At 44.3% G+C, this 19598-nt stretch overlaps 1 protein-coding gene across 1 annotated transcript; it reads right to left on the bottom strand.

The window, feature by feature from the left end:
* Nucleotides 1–10856: 10856 nt before the first annotated feature.
* LOC145862628 (uncharacterized) lies at nt 10857–12090 on the bottom strand. Its single transcript, XM_082967494.1, has 2 exons — nt 11974–12090; nt 10857–11778 (listed from the first exon to the last, which is right to left on the bottom strand). The coding sequence occupies exon 2, from the start codon at nt 11731–11733 to the stop codon at nt 10984–10986; it is 750 nt and encodes a 249-aa protein (XP_082823620.1). The 5' UTR covers nt 11734–11778; nt 11974–12090; the 3' UTR covers nt 10857–10983.
* Nucleotides 12091–19598: the final 7508 nt, after the last annotated feature.

Raw genomic sequence — 19598 nt, 5'->3', positions numbered from 1 at the left:
CTTGAGGACTGGTGAGCACTTTAGGATGCGTAGGGACTGGGTTGGTCAAGTGTTCCACTCTAACTTTCATAGTAAATCAGGAGGTGCTGCCATTTTGGTTGATAAATCTACTCCCTTTGTAGCTTCTGAGGTTATTGCTGATCCTAAGGGACGATACGTCATAGTAACTGGTAAACTGTTTTCTACCCCTCTTGTTGTAGCTAGTGTTTATGCTCCCAATTGGGATGACACAAGTTTGTTTTCTTCCTTTTTATCTGCTATATCAAATTTAGATTCCCATTTGTTGATTTTAGGGGGGGATTTCAACTGTACAATGTCCCCAGTTCTTGACAAGTCACGAAGAACCACAGGCCCATCTAAATGTGCCCTACTTATTCAGTCTTTTCTTCAGAAATATGCTATGTGTGAGACTTGGCGTTTCCTACACCTTACAGATAGACAGTATTCCTTTTATTCTCACATTCATCAAACATACTTACGCATTGATTACTTATTTTTGGACAAAAAACTTCTGCCTAACCTTCGACGGTGTACTTGTGAGAGTATTGTTATTTCTTACCATTCACCATTAGTGCTTGAACTAGAGTTTCCCCAGCGAGCTCCTATGTGTTATCAATGGCGTCTTAACCCCATTTTACTCTCAGATAAGAAGTTTGTCCATTTCATTTCTTCTGAAATCACCTTATTCCTAGAAGTTAATTCAACGCCAGGTATGTCCTGCTCTACCATATGGGAGTCTCTCAAAGTATACCTACGTGGCCAAATTATTTTTTATACAGCAAACCAAAACAAAGCTCGCTCTCAGCGACTTCAAGACCTGAGCAAAGCCATAGCTACATTGGATGAGAAGTATGCTACAGATCCTTCCTCTGATCGACATAAAGAGCGCCAACTACTTCAATCTGAATTTGATGAGCTTTCTACCAGGCAAGGTGAACAGTTACTCTTGAGAACTCGATACAGAGTGTATGAACAAGGTGACAAGGCCAGTAAACTCCTTGCACATCAGATCCGTAAATCTGAGGCCACACGTTTAATCCCACAAATAAGGACCCTGTCTGGTGCCACCACAGTTATACATAAAGAGATCAATGATCAATTCAAACTATTTTACTCTGCACTATACACCTCTGAATCTCATCAAGACCCTTTGCTGATTGATTCATTCTTTAATGGTCTGAATATGCCTTCAATTGATACAGACTCCCATGACTGTTAAGAAGAAGAATTTACACCTGAGGAGATTGCAACAGCAATATCCGCAATGAAAAGTGGTAAATCACCGGGTCCGGACGGTTTTCCAACCGAATTTTACAGGACGTTTTCTGGTCTGCTTTGCCCATTCCAGTCTTGATTATTTACCTTAATACCTCAATGCTACTGCCTAGTCTTTATCAGGCCTCAACTTAGCCATCCATATGGAAGGCTCGCTGCACCAAGTAATACACTCTGACTAGACTGGCTTTGTGAGAAATAGGTATTTGTTTTTCAATATTAGACTCCTTATGAATATACTGTACTCTGTACTGTACTCCCCAGGCATTAAGGTTGATGATGTGCCTATTGATTCTTATTGAATGTGACCTGCGGATGCCCTGTCAGAGACTAAAATGTGAGCTTGTTTTGCCCTGTTTTTTAAATGTTTTATTTTGTTCACGCTTACATAAAAAACAAATTAAGCATTGTAAACTTTATTTTTGGTCTAGTGGATGGTCGGTCTGTGGCCATGACTGTCTGTGAGTGGTTACATTTCTCCACTGCTATCACTTGTCTGTTTACAGGAACAATGGTGAGGTGTTTGCTCTGTCCCTGTACTAAAGATTGCCCGTTAACCTTAGTAGCCTTCTGCCTGGTGTGTTTAACTTGTCCAAAGTACGGTATCTTTAAAGCTATTATTTTTTTTTTATTTTTTTTTCTAGTTGAGTATTTTGTTTTGTGTTGTCTTGTGTGGTTAACCTCTTATATCTATATGTTCCGCTAGCGGAACACCGCTCCAATATCCAATGATAGGGCGTGGCGCGAAATACAAACTCCTCGAAAATCCGAAAACTTCCATTTTTCAAACATATGACTATTTTACATCATTTAAAAGACAAGACTCTCCTTTATCTAACCACACTGTCCGATTTCAAAAAGGCTTTACAACGAAAGCAAAACATTAGATTATGTCAGCAGAGTACCCAGCCAGAAATAATCAGACACCCATTTTTCAAGCTAGCATATAATGTCACAAAAAACAAAACCACAGCTAAATGCAGCACTAATCTTTGATGATCTTCATCAGATGACACTCCTAGGACATTATGTTATACAATACATGCATGTTTTGTTCAATCAAGTTCATATTTATATAAAAAAACTGCTTTTTACATTAGCATGTGACGTTCAGAACTAGCATTCCCACCGAACACTTCCGGTGAATTTACTAAATTACTCACGATAAACGTTCACAAAAAACATAACAATTATTTTAAGAATTATAGATACAGAACTCCTTTATGCAATCGCGGTGTCCGATTTTAAAATAGCTTTTCGGTGAAAGCACATTTTGCAATATTCTGACTAGATAGCCCGGCCATCACAGGCTAGCTAATTTGACACCCACCAAGTTTGGTACTCACCAAACTCAGATTTACTATAAGAAAAATTGGATTTCCTTTGCTGTTCTTCGTCAGAATGCACTCCCAGGACGTCTACTTCAACAACAAATGTTGGTTTGGTTCCAAATAATCCATAGTTATATCCAAATAGTGGTGTTTTGTTCGTGCGTTCAAGACACTATCCGAAGGGTAACGAAGGGTGACGCGCGGACGCGTATCGTGACAAAACATTTCAAAATATTCCATTACCGTACTTTGAAGCATGTCAAACGCTGTTTAAAATCAATTTTTATGCGATTTTTCTCGTAAAATAGCGATAATATTCCGACCGGGAGTCGTTGTTTTCGTTCAAAGACTGAAAATGCAAAATGGACTCTTCACGTGCACGCGCGCACCCGTCTCATTGTTCTCAGATCGACCACTATCCAAATGCGCTACTGTTTTTCAGGCAGGGGCTGCAAAGTCATCATTCAATGTTCTGGCGCCTTCTGAGAGCCTATGGGAGCCTTAGAAAGTGTCACGTTACAGCAGAGATCCTCTGTTTTGGATAGAGATGACAAAGAAGGCCAAGAAATGGTCAGACAGGGTACTTCCTGTACAGAATCTTCTCAGGTTTTGGCCTGCCATTTGAGTTCTGTTATACTCACAGACACCATTCAAACAGTTTTAGAAACTTGAGGGTGTTTTCTATCCAAAGCTACTAATTATATGCATATTCTAGTTTCTGGGCAGGAGTAATAACCAGATTAAATCGGGTACATTTTGTATCCGGCCGTGAAAATACTGCCCCCTATTCATAACAAGTTAACTGAATAAACACAATTTTCAAAAAATTAATGGCAGCAGCTGTATGATAACCAGCACATTCATGAGCATGCAATATGACTTTCCTCAGTACGAAATCCTCAATGACCCACTGTGCTGTCAGACTCCGCATGCTCATGGGGCTGATATCGCTGGTCCAAATGTCAGTCGTGGAGCTAATAGCAGTGACACCGGTAGGGCAACATCTGAAAAATAGCGTACATGGTAGTGTGTACCAGTGCTCGACCAGTCGGCAAGAGCCAATATCACCCACAACAGAGAACGGTTGATCGCCAAGGGTAATGAATACCATTATCTTGGTGTTAATGGATTTCGCCTTTGAGTTTCTCGCTGAAATGTTCTTTCAAATGACTGCTCGACTTGTTGACTGCTCGATCCACACAGCAGACATTGTGGGCTAGGTTAGGAATGCTGTATTGCATGTGTAGTGCTAAATTTTGTACCTACGTTATATAGGTATGCACGTCAGCTTTGACATCGGTTTTGCATATCAGCGTTAAACTAGACATCGGGCCAATGCCGATGTTGGCATTTTTAGCTTATATTGGCTGATTCCGATATGTTCACCGATATATCGTGCATCCCTACTGACTTGCCTAGTTAAATAAAGGTTAAAATAAAAATAAAAAATATTTTTTAAATGATCTACTTTGGTTTAAATACAAGCATCATGAAACCTCTAACACAAATTAATTTGACTTCCTGAAAATCCTTCTTTTTTTTTACCTAACTTGCTCAATTTACCCCACTCTCCCCGTGTTCAATAGGGGGAACCAGAATGGAAAAACAGACATAAAATTAAGAAAAGACAAATGATAAAAGACAAAACCCAAAAAACATAGTAAAACATTATGCATTATTTATTAATAAATACATCAAGGTCTGGAGAAAATGTAAGTTTATTTTCCAATCTCAAAGGCTACCAATTCATATTAATCTAATTACAATATCAATATTGCCTTTCTTGGTAGTCTAATGAAATTATAGGACTAAAACCCAATAGGAGGAGGTATAGGCAAACAGGTAGGGTTTTACCAGCAACGACATTTAAAATATAAACAATATGAACCTAAAGAGATTTCACTGATACACAAATCCAAAACATGTGCATTATAATTGCCCACCTCAGATTGGGTAAAAATATTACATTTAAAATGTGGACTTATTTCTGGTCATTCATTTCATGCAGAGATCCATGCCCCTAACGTTGAGGATAGCCAAATGCAGTTCCTTTGAAATCATTGTGAAAATAAACTTATAAAACATTGAACAAATTGATGGGCATGACACATGTTTTACCTCTATACCCCCTGGAACACATACACACACACACACACACACACACACACACACACACACACACATTTACATTTACATTTAAGTCATTTAGCAGACGCTCTTATCCAGAGCGACTTACAAATTGGTGCATTCACCTTATAATATCCAGTGGAACAACCACTTTACAATAGTGCATCTAAATCTTTTAAGGGGGGGGGTTAGAAGGATTACTTTATCCTATCCCAGGTATTCCTTGAAGAGGTGGGGTTTCAGGTGTCTCCGGAAGGTGGTGATTGACTCCGCTGTCCTGGCGTCGTGAGGGAGCTTGTTCCACCATTGGAGTGCCAGAGCAGCGAACAGTTTTGACTGGGCTGAGCGGGAACTGTGCTTCCTCAGAGGTAGGGAGGCGAGCAGGCCAGAGGAGGATGAACGGAGTGCCCTTGTTTGGGTGTAGGGCCTGATCAGAGCCTGAAGGTACGGAGGTGCCGTTCCCCTCACAGCTCCGTAGGCAAGCACCATGGTCTTGTAGCGGATGCGAGCTTCGACTGGAAGCCAGTGGAGAGAGCGGAGGAGCGGGGTGACGTGAGAGAACTTGGGAAGGTTGAACACCAGACGGGCTGCGGCGTTCTGGATGAGTTGTAGGGGTTTAATGGCACAGGCAGGGAGCCCAGCCAACAGCGAGTTGCAATAATCCAGACGGGAGATGACAAGTGCCTGGATTAGGACCTGCGCCGCTTCCTGTGTGAGGCAGGGTCGTACTCTGCGAATGTTGTAGAGCATGAACCTACAGGATCGGGTCACCGCCTTGATGTTGGTGGAGAACGACAGGGTGTTGTCCAGGGTCACGCCAAGGCTCTTAGCACTCTGGGAGGAGGACACAAGGGAGTTGTCAACCGTGATGGCGAGATCATGGAACGGGCAGTCCTTCCCCGGGAGGAAGAGCAGCTCCGTCTTGCCGAGGTTCAGCTTGAGGTGGTGATCCGTCATCCACACTGATATGTCTGCCAGACATGCAGAGATGCGATTCGCCACCTGGTAGGAGCGACACACACACACACACACACACACACACACACACACACACACACACACACACACACACACACACACACACACACTCTGTCAACCCACTCTGGTTTAATGAGCCTAAACCTTTGAATCACTAAAAGTAATATCTTTGGTAACAAAATGCATTGAGTTGATAGGGGGTGTACTTGCTCTTTGTCTATTGGGTTACTGCTGATTTGGTTGACCAGCATGTACTAGCCTGTTGTCCTTTTGACCTGTTGCGCTATTTCTCTATGAATGTCACTATGTTGTTTTTTTCCTATCAAATCCCGATAGAGGGGAAATATAAATAAATGAGCTTTATTTGGTTATGTCCGTGTATAATTGTTTCATTCACTCTAAATTATTCAGATCCTTTGGGGCTTTCCATATTCGTTTTGTGCATTCCAAATAGTTAAATATTTTGTCACGGCCTCTGCGTGTTGTGGTGTGACGTGCATGTTGTTGGCAATATTGAATTATTTAAACCCTTAGATTCCCATAAAGGATACAAAGAAGTAGTATGTTGCATATAATTTTCTTTCAGATAAATGAATTTGTACGGTGAGCAATTTAGGCCTCTTCAAGCCAAGGCAGTATAGGCTACCATGAAAGAAGCTTGTTTAATAGACAGCTGTCAGAGTAATTGACAGCAGTCACAGGAGTGTGGAGCAGGCGGGTGCACATTAGGTATAAAAAGTAGCTGTGTGGCGGATGTGCCCTCAGCGCAAAGCGGGGCCCCGAGAGGCCATCAGCAGATCGACGTGATAACCAGTGTGGCGTGCGGCAACAAAGCAGCCTGCCTTCAGACACATTGCCACACATTGCCAGTCTGCCATGCATGTGGAATAACAGATGGTTCTGATAGCATGAAATAACATTGCTTGGCCCTTCACACTTGTTGAAGCGAAAGCAATTAGTCTGGTTGTCTCTATAAGCAAAAAGATCTCTTAGAAAAATAAATGCCTCATGCAGGTGCACTTTATTCAACAGGGTCCTAAAAAGTGCTCAAACAAATATCAGAAGAACCATGTCAATTATTGCACACTTGAAGAAATATTGATAATTTTCAAAAAATATGTAACTATTACATAAAATTCTAATGTGAATTGTAGGTTTCTGAATATGGATTCATTCCAAGTTAACCATTAAGGGCTTGCATACATTTCCACCATTTTACATTGTGGCATTAGGCTCTGTGCACTTTTACACACATCCTCTTAAAATTGTAGGGCCTATCTTGCGTCTTCAATTCATTTTCTTTGACATGTAATGCAATGCATTCTGCAATATCAAATTATATTTGTCACATACTTCGTACTCACATCAGCTATGGAGAGCGAGATCACCCAGTCATTCGGAACAGCTGGTACTCTCATGCATGGTTCAGGGCTGCTTGCCTCGAAGAAAGCATAGAAAGAATTTAGCTCATCTAGTAGGCTCGCATCACTGGGAAACTCGCAGCTGGGTTTCCCTTTGTTATCTGTGATATTTTTCCAGCCCAGCTACATCCGACAATCGTCAGAGCCAGCGTAGTAGGATTCAACCTTTGTCCTGTATTGACATTTTGACCGTTTGATGGCTCGTCGGAGATTGTACCGGGATTTCTTATATGCGCCAGCTCCTTGAAAGTGGCAGCTCTAGCCTTTAGCTCATTTCAGATGTTGCCTGTAATCCATGGGTTCTGGTTGAGATATGTACGTACGGTCACTGTGGGGAAGACGTCGTTGATACACTAATTAATGAAGGCGCTAATTCATGTGGTAAATCAAATCGAATGTATTTATATAGAACTTCTTACATCAGCTAATATCTCAAAGTGCTGTACAGAAACCCATCCTAAAACCCCAAACAGCAAGTAATGCAGGTGTAGAAGCACGGTGGCTAGGAAAAACTCCCTAGAAAGGCCAAAACCTAGGAAGAAACCTAGAGAGGAACCAGGCTATGAGGGGTGGCCAGTCCTCTTCTGGCTGTGCCGGGTGGAGATTATAACAGAACATGGCCAAGATGTTCAAATGTTCATAAATGACCAGCATGGTCAAATAATAATAATCACAGTAGTTGTCGAGGGTGCAACAAGTCAGCACCTCAAGAGTAAATGTCAGTTGGCTTTTCATAGCCGATCATTGAGAGTATCTCTACCGCTCCTGCTGTCTCTAGAGAGTTGAAAACAGCAGGTCTGGGACAGGTAGCACGTGCGGTGAACAGGTCAGGGTTCCATAGCCGCAGGCAGAACAGTTGAAACTGGAGCAACAGCACGGCCAGGTGGACTGGGGACAGCAAGGAGTCATCATTGCAGGTAGTCCTGAGGCATGGTCCTAGGGCTCAGGTCCTCCGAGAGAGAGAAAGAGAGAAAGAGAGAATTAGAGAGAGCATACTTAAATTCACACAGGACACCGGATAAGACAGGAGAAATACTCCAGATATAACCGACTGACCCTAACCCCCCGACACATAAACTACTGCAGCATAAATACTGGAGGCTGAGACAGGAGGGGTCAGAAGTATTACAGTCAGTGCTAGCGAAACAGTCCTGTAGCTTAGCATTCACTTCATCAGACCACTTCTGTATTGAGAGCGTCACTGGTACTTCCTGTTTGAGTTTTTGCTTTAAGCAGGAATCAGCAGGATAGAGTCATGGTCAGATTTGCCAAATGGAGGGCGAGGGAGAGCTTTGTATGCATTTCTGTGTGTGGAATAAAGGGGAACTTGAGTTTTTTCCCCTCTAGTTGCACAGGTGACATGCTGGTAAAAATGAGGTAAAACGGATTTCCGTTTCCCTGCATTAAAATCACTGGCCACTAGGAGTGCCACCCCTGGATGTGCATTTTCTTGTTTGCTTATGGCCCTATACAGCTCGCTGAATGCGGACAGTGCCAGCATCGGTTTCTGGTGGTAAATAGACAGCAATGAAAAATATAGATAAACTCTCTTGGCAAATAGTCTCTTCTTTTTATTGGGGTACTTTTAGCAACAATTTGACCATGAGGGCCTGATTCACGCAGTCTCCTCTGAACAGTTGCTGTTGAGAATGTGTCTGTTTCTTGAACTCTGTGAGGTGCAGTTACAGAAGTTTACATACACCTTAGCCAAATACATTTAAACTCAGTTTTTTCTTAATCCTATTAAAAATGCCCTGTCTTAGGTCAGTTAGGATCACCACTTTATTTTAACAATGTGAAATGTCAGAATAATAGTAGAGAGAATGATTTATTTCAGCTTTTATTTCTTTCATCACATTCCCAGTGGGTTAGAAGTTTACATACACTCAATTAGTATTTGGTAGCATTGCCTTTAAATTGTTTAACTTGGGTCAAACATTTTGGGTAGCCATCCATAATCTTTCCACAATAAGTTGGGTGAATTTTGGCCCATTCCTCCTGACAGAGCTGAATCAGGTTTGTAGGCCTCCTTGCTCGCACATGCTTTTTCAGTTCTGCCCACAAAATGTCTATGGGATTGAGGTAAGGTCTTTGTGATGGCTACTCCAAAATGTTGTCCTTAAGCCATTTTGCCACAACTTTGGAAGTATGCTTGGGGTCATTGTCCATTTGGAAGACCCATTTGCAACCAAGCTTTAACTTCCTGACTGATGTCTTGAGATGTTGCTTCAATATATCCACATAATTTTCCATCCTCATGATGCCATCTATTTTGTGAAGTGCTCCAGTCCCTCCTGCAGCAAAGCACACCCACAACATGATGCTGCCGCCCCCGTGCTTCATGGTTGGGATGGTGTTCTTTGGCTTGCAAGCCTCCCCTTTTTTCCTCCAAACATAACGATGGTCATTATGGCCAAACAGTTCTATTTTTGCTTCATCAGACCAGAGGACATTTCTCCAAAAACTACGATCTTTGTCCCCATGTGCAGTTGCAAACCGTAGTCTGGCTTTTTTATGGCGGTTTTGGAGCAGTGGCTTCTTCCTTGATGAGTGGCCTTTCAGGGAATGTTGATAAAGGCCTCGTTTTGCTGTGAATATAGATACATTTGTACCTGTTTCCTCCAGCATCTTCACAAGGTCCTTTGCTGTTGTTCTGGGATTGATTTGCACTTTTCACACCAAAGTACGTTCATCTCTAGGAGACAGAACGCGTCTCCTTCCTGAGCGGTATGACGGCTGCGTGGTCCCATGGTGTTTATACTTGCGTACTATTGTTTGTACAGATGAATGTGGTACCTTCAGGCGTTTGGAAATTGCTCCCAAGGATGAACCAGACTTGTGGAGGTCTCCAATTTTTTTCCTGATGTCTTGGCTGATTTCGTTTGATTTTCCAATGATGTCAAGCAAAGACACACTGAGTTTGAAGGTAGGCCTTTAAATACATCCACAGGTACACCTCCAATTGACTCAGGCTAAGTTACATCATTTATCAGAAGCTTCTAAAGCCATGACATAATTTTCTGGAATTTTCCAAGCTGTTTAAAGGCACAGTCAATTTAGTGCATGTAAACTTCTGACCCACTGGAATTGTGATACAGTGAATTATAAGTGTAATAATCTGTCTGTAAACAATTGTTGGAAAAATGACTTGTCATGCACAAAGTAGATGTCCTAACCGACTTGCCAAAACGATAGTTTGTTAACAAGAAATTTGTGGAGTAGTTGAAAAATGAGTTTTAATGACTCCAACCTAAGTGTATGTAAACTTCCGACTTCACCTGTAATTGCTGATTTCTAAAGTAACTCTAATTAACTTATCCTATGCAGCAGAGGTAACTCTGGGTCTTCCATTCCTGTGGCGGTCATCATGAGAGCCAGTTTCATCATAGTGCTTGATGGTTTTTGAGATTGGAATTGAAGACACTTTCCAAGTTCTTGAAATTTTCCGAATTGACTGACCGTCATGTCTTAAAGTAATGATGGACTGTTGTTTCTCTTTGCTTATTTGAGCTGGTCTTGCCATAATATGGACTTGGTCTTTCACCAAATAGGGCTCTCTTCTGTATACCACCCCTACCTTCTCACATCACAGTAGGACAACGACCCTAAGCACACAGCCAAGCCAATGCAGGTGTGGCTTTGGGACAAGTCTCTGAATGTCCTTGAGTGGCCCAGCCAGAGCCTGATTGAACATCTCATTTACATTTTACATTTTAGTCATTTAGCAGACGCTCTTATCCAGAGCGACTTACAAATTGGTGCATTCACCTATAATATCCAGTGGAACAACCACTTTACAATAGTGCATCTAAATCTTTTAAGGGGGGGGGGGTTAGAAGGATTACCTTATCCTATCCCAGGTATTCCTTGAAGAGGTGGGGTTTCAGGTGTCTCCGGAAGGTGGTGATTGACTCCGCTGTCCTGGCGTCGTGAGGGAGCTTGTTCCACCATTGGGGTGCCAGAGCAGCGAACAGTTTTGACTGGGCTGAGCGGGAACTGTGCTTCCTCAGAGGTAGGGAGGCGAGCAGGCCAGAGGTGGATGAACGGAGTGCCCTTGTTTGGGTGTAGGGCCTGATCAGAGCCTGAAGGTACGGAGGTGCCGTTCCCCTCACAGCTCCGTAGGCAAGCACCATGGTCTTGTAGCGGATGCGAGCTTCGACTGGAAGCCAGTGGAGAGAGCGGAGGAGCGGGGTGACGTGAGAGAACTTGGGAAGGTTGAACACCAGACGGGCTGCGGCGTTCTGGATGAGTTGTAGGGGTTTAATGGCACAGGCAGGGAGCCCAGCCAACAGCGAGTTGCAGTAATCCAGACGGGAGATGACAAGTGCCTGGATTAGGACCTGCGCCGCTTCCTGTGTGAGGCAGGGTCGTACTCTGCGAATGTTGTAGAGCATGAACCTACAGGATCGGGTCACCGCCTTGATGTTGGTGGAGAACGACAGGGTGTTGTCCAGGGTCACGCCAAGGCTCTTAGCACTCTGGGAGGAGGACACAAGGGAGTTGTCAACCGTGATGGCGAGATCATGGAACGGGCAGTCCTTCCCCGGGAGGAAGAGCAGCTCCGTCTTGCCGAGGTTCAGCTTGAGGTGGTGATCCGTCATCCACACTGATATGTCTGCCAGACATGCAGAGATGCGATTCGCCACCTGGTTGTCAGAAGGGGGAAAGGAGAAGATTAATTGTGTGTCATCTGCATAGCAATGATATGAGAGACCATGTGAGGATATGACAGAGCCAAGTGACTTGGTGTATAGCGAGAATAGGAGTGGGCCAAGAACAGAGCCCTGGGGGACACCAGTGGTGAGAGCACGTGGTGCGGAGACAGATTCTCGCCACGCCACCTGGTAGGAGCGACCTGTCAGGTAGGACGCAATCCAAGCGTGCGCGGTGCCAGAGATGCCCAGCTCGGAGAGGGTGGAGAGGAGGATCTGATGGTTCACGGTATCAAAGGCAGCAGATAGGTCTAGAAGGATGAGAGCAGAGGAGAGAGAGTTAGCTTTAGCAGTGCGGAGAGCCTCCGTGACACAGAGAAGAGCAGTCTCCGTTGAATGCCCAGTCTTGAAACCTGACTGATTAGGATCAAGAAGGTCATTCTGAGAGAGATAGCAAGAGAGCTGGCCAAGCACGGCGCGTTCAAGAGTTTTGGAGAGAAAGGAAAGAAGGGATACTGGCCTGTAGTTGTTGACATCGGAGGGGTCGAGTGTAGGTTTTTTCAGAAGGGGTGCAACTCTCGCTCTCTTGAAGACGGAAGGGACGTAGCCAGCGGTCAAGGATGCGTTGATGAGCGAGGTGAGGTAGGGGAGAAGGTCTCCGGAAATGGTCTGGAGAAGAGAGGAGGGGATAGGGTCAAGTGGGCAGGTTGTTGGGCGGCCGGCCGTCACAAGACGCGAGATTTCATCTGGAGAGAGAGGGGAGAAAGAGGTCAAAGCACAGGGTAGGGCAGTGTGAGCAGGACCAGCAGTGTCGTTTGACTTAGCAAACGAGGATCGGATGTCGTCAACCTTCTTTTCAAAATGGTTGACGAAGTCATCCGCAGAGAGGGAGGAGGGGGGGGGGGGAGGGGGAGGAGGATTCAGGAGGGAGGAGAAGGTAGCAAAGAGCTTCCTAGGGTTAGAGGCAGATGCTTGGAGTTTAGAGTGGTAGAAAGTGGCTTTAGCAGCAGAGACAGAAGAGGAAAATGTAGAGAGGAGGGAGTGAAAGGATGCCAGGTCCGCAGGGAGGCGAGTTTTCCTCCATTTCCTGCCCGGAGCCCTGTTCTGTGAGCTCGCAGTGAGTCGTCGAGCCACGGAGCAGGAGGGGAGGACCGAGCCGGCCTGGAGGATAGGGGACAGAGGAGATCAAAGGATGCAGAGAGGGAGGAGAGGAGGGTTGAGGAGGCAGAATCAGGAGATAGGTTGGAGAAGGTTTGAGCAGAGGGAAGAGATGATAGGATGGAAGAGGAGAGAGTAGCGGGAGAGAGAGAGTGAAGGTTGGGACGGCGCAATACCATCCGAGTAGGGGGAGAGTGAGAAGTGTTGGATGAGAGCGAGAGGGAAAAGGATACAAGGTAGTGGTCGGAGACTTGGAGGGGAGTTGCAATGAGATTAGTGGAAGAACAGCATCTAGTAAAGATGAGGTCAAGCGTATTGCCTGCCTTGTGAGTAGGGGGGGAAGGTGAGAGGGTGAGGTCAAAAGAGGAGAGGAGTGGAAAGAAGGAGGCAGAGAGGAATGAGTCAAAGGTAGACGTGGGGAGGTTAAAGTCACCCAGAACTGTGAGAGGTGAGCCATCCTCAGGAAAGGAACTTATCAAGGCGTCAAGCTCATTGATGAACTCTCCAAGGGAACCTGGAGGGCGATAAATGATAAGGATGTTAAGCTTGAAAGGGCTGGTAACTGTGACAGCATGGAATTCAAATGAGGAGATAGACAGATGGGTCAGGGGAGAAAGAGAGAATGTCCACTTGGGAGAGATGAGGATTCCAGTGCCACCACCCCGCTGGCTCGATGCTCTAGGGGTATGCGAGAACACGTAGTCAGACGAGGAGAGAGCAGTAGGAGTAGCAGTGTTATCTGTGGTGATCCATGTTTCCGTCAGCGCCAGGAAGTCTAGGGACTGGAGGGTAGCATAGGCTGAGATGAACTCAGCCTTGTTGGCCGCAGACCGGCAGTTCCAGAGGCTGCCGGAGACCTGGAACTCCACGTGGGTCGTGCGCGCTGGGACCACCAGGTTAGAGTGGCAGCGGCCACGCGGTGTGGAGCGTTTGTATGGCCTGTGGAGCGAAGCGTGGTGCGACTGCTCGCTCGCTCTGCTCGCTCCAAACTGATAGTTTCCACAACTTACTTTATACACGCACACCATCCCACAGATATGGGAATGAGTCCAGTTGTGTTTGGCAAGGAAGAGGAGCTTGACGCTCTCTCTGCAATCTCTGGAGAGACCTGAAAATAGCTGTACAGCGACGCTCCTCATCCAACCTGACAGAGCTTGAGAGGATCTGCAGAGAAGAATGGGAGAAACTCCCCAAATACAGGTGTGCCAAGCTTGTAGCGTCATACCCAAGAAGACTCAAGGCTGTAATCGCTGCCAAAGGTGCTTCAAAAAAGTACTGAGTAAAGGGTCTGAATACTTATGTAAGTGTGAAATTTCAGTTTTATGTTTTATTTTTCTAAAAACGTGTTTTTGCTTTGTCATTATGGGGTATTGTTTGTAGATTAACTAGGGAAAAAACAATTAAATCAATTTTAGAATAAGGCTGTAACGTAACAAAATGTGGAATAAGTGAAGGGGTCTGAATACTTTCCGAATGCACTGTACACCTTTTGTCTTGCCCATTCACCCTCTGAATGGCACACACACAATCCATGTCTCAAGGCTTAAAAATCCTTCTTTAACCTGTCTCGTCTCTTTCATCTACACTAATATGGGATCATAGACATCAATATGGGATCATTGCTTTCACCATGACACCTGATCAGTGTCATGGAAAGAGCCACTACTTCCGAGAAACATAGGATATTACACTTCTTCGGGTCCTGTTGATAGGATAGTCTCGAACAGAGCTCATCTAGTTTGTTCTCTAGTGATTGTGTGTTTGCCAATAGAATGGAGGGTAGAAACCAGAGTTTGGGAGCAAAGTTGAGCAGTCAGAAATCCCGCTCATTGCTTACGGAGTTATCCTGTGCTCCATGTCCTTTCCAACCGCTCCGCTAAAAACCGCACCAAGCACCCAGGAAAAACTGCTGCTTCAAATTCGCTCCATTCATTAAAATCACAATTTAACCAACACCAATCTATTTTTAATTGGAAAGATAAGTATTTTAATAAACATGAAAAGGTGAATGCTATTTGGTATTTATTAGGATCCCCATAAGCCGCTGCAAAAGCATCAGCTACTCTTCCTGAAGTCCACATGAAACATGACACAATACATAGTACAGAACATTATTAGTCAAGGACTGAACTACATACATTTAAAACATCACATAGCTTACATATCAGTACATACACACAATATCTAGGTCTAATACATAGTACAGAACATTATTAGTCAAGGACTGAAATACATACATTTAAAACATCACACACAGCCTACATATCAGTACATACACACAATATCTAGGTCTAATACATAGTACAGTGCAAATTACAATACAATATATATAAAATGGCTGTGTCTCTTCAGAGTCCCCTTTGTGCAGTAAGGTGTTTTTTTATCTCTTTTTTTAAACTGGTTTTATTGAAAGCTTGAGTTACCTGTAGCCAAGGCTCTATTTTAGATTGTGCTTTCCCTGCCTCTGTTCTGGACCTGTTTGCATGTCTTGTGTTGTATAAAGCGCTCATCATTTCAAATAGGTTACAGTACATGTCATATTAAACAGCATAACACTCTAAATAGGTCAGAAGCCAGACAGGGAGCCTAAGAAGGAACAAAAAATATGTTTTTAGGGTAAATTATTTTAATAGGTTTTTAAGGCTACAGCCTACAAGAAATATATTGTGAAGCATTTGCGAGTGCTACACACTAGGCTGGTAGGGAGTCAGGGACATTAAGCGCTCAGCATTTTAAAAGCTTTTTGTTGTATTAAATCATTTTAGTCTAGAAATTGCACATATATGCTCTGACCTACTAGAATTAAATACAAATGAACAAAAAAATTCAAAATGCCTTATTAGGCTTAGTCTGCATGCCTTTGAATTCATTTTAAGAAACACCAGTTCCGCTAGAGTCTGTGGCTTCAGACGTATGCGATGGTGCCTGGAGAGCAGACCAGTAGCGGAGAATATAATCTCCATGCTTGCAGAGCCACTGGGGAGTTTTTTTCTACAGGTAGGCCTAAAGGTTTTTCTGCAAAATAACCCAATCAAAATGGAAAGCTCCTTGAAAGTTGGAATATGCCAGGCGTATTAGGCCAAAATCAATTGTCGCTTATTGTATAGATAATACTTCAAAAATTAAGGACACTTTTAAGAGATCTGTTTTTTAGTTTTAAATACTTTGCTACAATGACACACTTAATTAGCTACCCACCTCATTCCTTTATTTTAGCATGTGCACATAGTAAGTAAGTCATCATGCTTTTGGGATGTGTCTTCAGATTCCACAATGTTTATTTAGTTGTGGACATTACATCACCGCACTCCCTCTCTTGCTCTTGGTCCTCATATTTGTAAGTCACCTTGATTTTGCACCTGTGTATTTTATCAGTTTCTTTATGAAAATATTTAGGGAACTCCATGACGGTAGCTAAAGCTACTGTGGGTGTGCCACAGGGTTCAATTCTCGGGCTGACTCTCTTCTCTCTATATATGTCAATGATGTTGCTCTTGCTGCTGGTGATTCTCTGATCCACCTGTACGCAGACGACACCATTCTGTATACTTCTGGCCCCTCTTTGGACACTGTGTTAACTAACCTCCAGACGAGCTTCAATGCCATACAACTCTCCTTCCGTGGCCTCCAACTGCTCTTAAACGCAAGTACCGTAAATTCCGGACTATAAGCCGCAACTTTTTTCCCAGGCTTCGAACCTCGCGGCTTAAACAATGACGCGGCTAATATTATGGATTTTTCCCGCTTTCAATTTTTTTTTCCCACTCATTTTTTTTCCCACTCATAGCACGCACTCCAGCAGGTATATCTCACTGGTCACCCCGAAAGCCAATTCCTCCTTTGGTCGTCTTTCTTTCCAGTTCTCTGCTGCCAATGACTGGAACGAACTGCAAAAATCTCTGAAGCTGGAGATTCATATCTCCCTCACTAGCTTTAAGCACCAGCTGTCAGAGCAGCTCACAGATCACTGCACCTGTACATAGCCCATCTGTAAACAGCCCATCTATCTACCTACCTCATCCTCATACTGTATTTACTTATCTTGCTCCTTTGCACCCCAGTATCTCTACTTGCACATTCATCTTCTGCACATCTACCATTCCAGTGTTTAATTGTTATATTGTAATTACTTCGCCACCATGACCTATTTATTGCCTTTACTTACCTCATTTGCACTCACTGTATATATACTTTTTCTTTTCTTTTGTTCTACTGTATTATTGGCTGTATGTTTTGTTTATTCCATGTGTAACTATGTGCTGTTGTATGTGTCGAATTGCTATGCTTTATCTTGGCCAGGTCGCAGTTGCAAATGAGAACTTGTTCTCAACTAGCCAACCTGATTAAGTAAAGGTGAAAAAAAAATATTATATATCTTTTTTTAAAAGCAAGGGGCTATAGCAACACACAAGTAGACTACAAATGCATGCTGGGGCTGGCATTCCCTGAGCGCTACTTGGAGCGGGCGAAAAGGCCGACAAGTCAGCCTTTGGGAATCTCGCTCCAGTCAAATTGGACACGCTCTGCTCTAGCTCCACTCCGACCACTAGCCGCGGGCAGCATTTGGTAAGCTAAAACACACTCATCTCCCCTTCCCTGTTTTTAGCTACCTTAACAATGTGGGCCGACACACACGTTAACTTAGCAATCTCAGTTCATACATTACACACATTCTTACCTCCCTTCAGTAACCGTTTGGTATGTTATAAGGATTACGCAGACAAGCTTTCATGTTTAATTTATGTGACGTTTATTGTACTTATCAATGTTTTGGATGAGCGCTATGTTTGTTTGTTTCTGTTCCTCTGTCTCTGTAGCTTCCGGGTATTCTGGAATAAGGACACAAGATACGGCAATTGGGCTGGCTTTGTAGTGCCTGTCCCATGGAAGACACCATGTCTGTAGTGATTGGATTCTGTAAATGTGTTATATTGCGCTATATTGTATTATTAAAAACCGATTGCTAAGGTTCAATGAAGATAATTCATGATATGTTTAGCTTAGTGGAAAATGTAGGCTTTGATGTTGGTAAGGGGGGAGGGTGGTGTTTTGATTGAGTTGTTGATGGGGCAGCACGGTTTTAGCTGTCCCATAATGTATACTTTTGGTGGCAGTACTGTTTTTCTTCCGGAATCACTATGTAAATAAACACCTTTGCACAGAAGTACTTTTACGGCCATCGTTTTATTTGATAGAGGTTAGGTTTTTCAGTTTAGCCTTCTGGCCTACTCTATGCTACATATGGTGGCAGCAGTGGGATGGCGCACCGCAAATCAGTGAATTCCAAAAAGAGATATAAAGGAACGCGTACAGAGTTGTGTTCGCAGCAGCAGCATCAACTGTCAGAAAAGGTACCTAAAATTCAAATGGGGTGGAATACCATGGAATCGTCCGGTGAAGAAGAGGTAAATTATGAGAAACTAGGAGCCTGGCCAAGGGGCCAAACACAACCAGAATCGCTTGAGTTGCAGATTGAACCACCAGATACGGCCATAAAAGACCAGCCAACTGAAGGAGCAGTTGGAGGACCAGAACCACACCCAACCATGGTAGCCCTTTTCCAGCAACTTCTCACCTACCTTGAGAGGTGGGATGAAGACTTCATGCAGGAGTTCTGGGGCCTACGACAATCTATCCTCACAGTGCCTCACCAAGCGGAACTCGTAAGTGAGAACCCAAGATTGGGTCTGCCAACACCAGGTTGACAGAGGATCGACACAGCAGGGACTTCAACTCCACAGAAGGGTCCCCAAGCAGTGATGAGGCCAGCCCCAGCACCAGGAGACCAGTCCAGCAGTGCTACCGTCCACCCTCCAGCATTTCTGAGGAAGGAGCCGAAGATGCCTTCACACCAGCAGGGGGAGGACATTGAAAACTACCTGCTGAGGTTTGAGCGAATTGCCGGGATGTGGCGGTGGCCGGAGGTAGAGTGGGCCTGCAGGCTTGTCCCATTGCTCAGGGTCAAGGCCTTAGAGGCTTACATAGCAATGGATGAGGGCTTGTCCAACGTCTACAAAGACCTGAAGGAAGTGCTGCTGGTGAAGTTCAACATCTCTCCGGAGACCTACCATCAACGCTTCAGAGCTGTTGATGCCATCGGGTGAGTCGCCGACGGAGACAATCCACCGCCTCAAGGGCCTCTACCGATGATGGGTTCGACCGGAGGAGAAGACACGGGACGAGATCGGTGAGGTTGTCATCCTCAAGCAACTTCTACAAGTTCTCCCACACGACATTCCAACCTGGGTCCAAGAGCATGAGCCCAAGGATGGGCTTATGGCAGCCAAGCTGGCTATGCAGCACCTTAATCCATGAAAAGGGGAGCCACCACCACCTGCAGCACCCACTCCAAGGAGTTTCAGAGACACAAGGGACATCAGAGATGGTGGAGGTAACTCTGGGGGGTATGTGTCTGGGAGGAGGGAAGTAAGGGATCATGCAGTTCGCTCTGATGGGAGGGGCCTGACCTGTTTTTATTGTCACCAGCAAGGGCACAAAGCTTCAATGTGTTCACTACGTAAATCCAAGCTCTCAGGTTACTGTTATGTGCCCAGAGAGGGGGATGATGTTAAGGATAGGCAGAGTGGGGAAGGGTCAGTCTTGGTACCTGTAAAAGTGAATGATAAAAGTCTTACTGCAATGATTGACACAGGCAG

Source organism: Salmo salar, chromosome 22 (assembly GCF_965601325.2).
Source record: "Salmo salar chromosome 22, fSalSal1, whole genome shotgun sequence".
NCBI classification, from domain to species: domain Eukaryota; kingdom Metazoa; phylum Chordata; class Actinopteri; order Salmoniformes; family Salmonidae; genus Salmo; species Salmo salar.
This window is presented reverse-complemented; position numbering and strand designations above follow the sequence as displayed.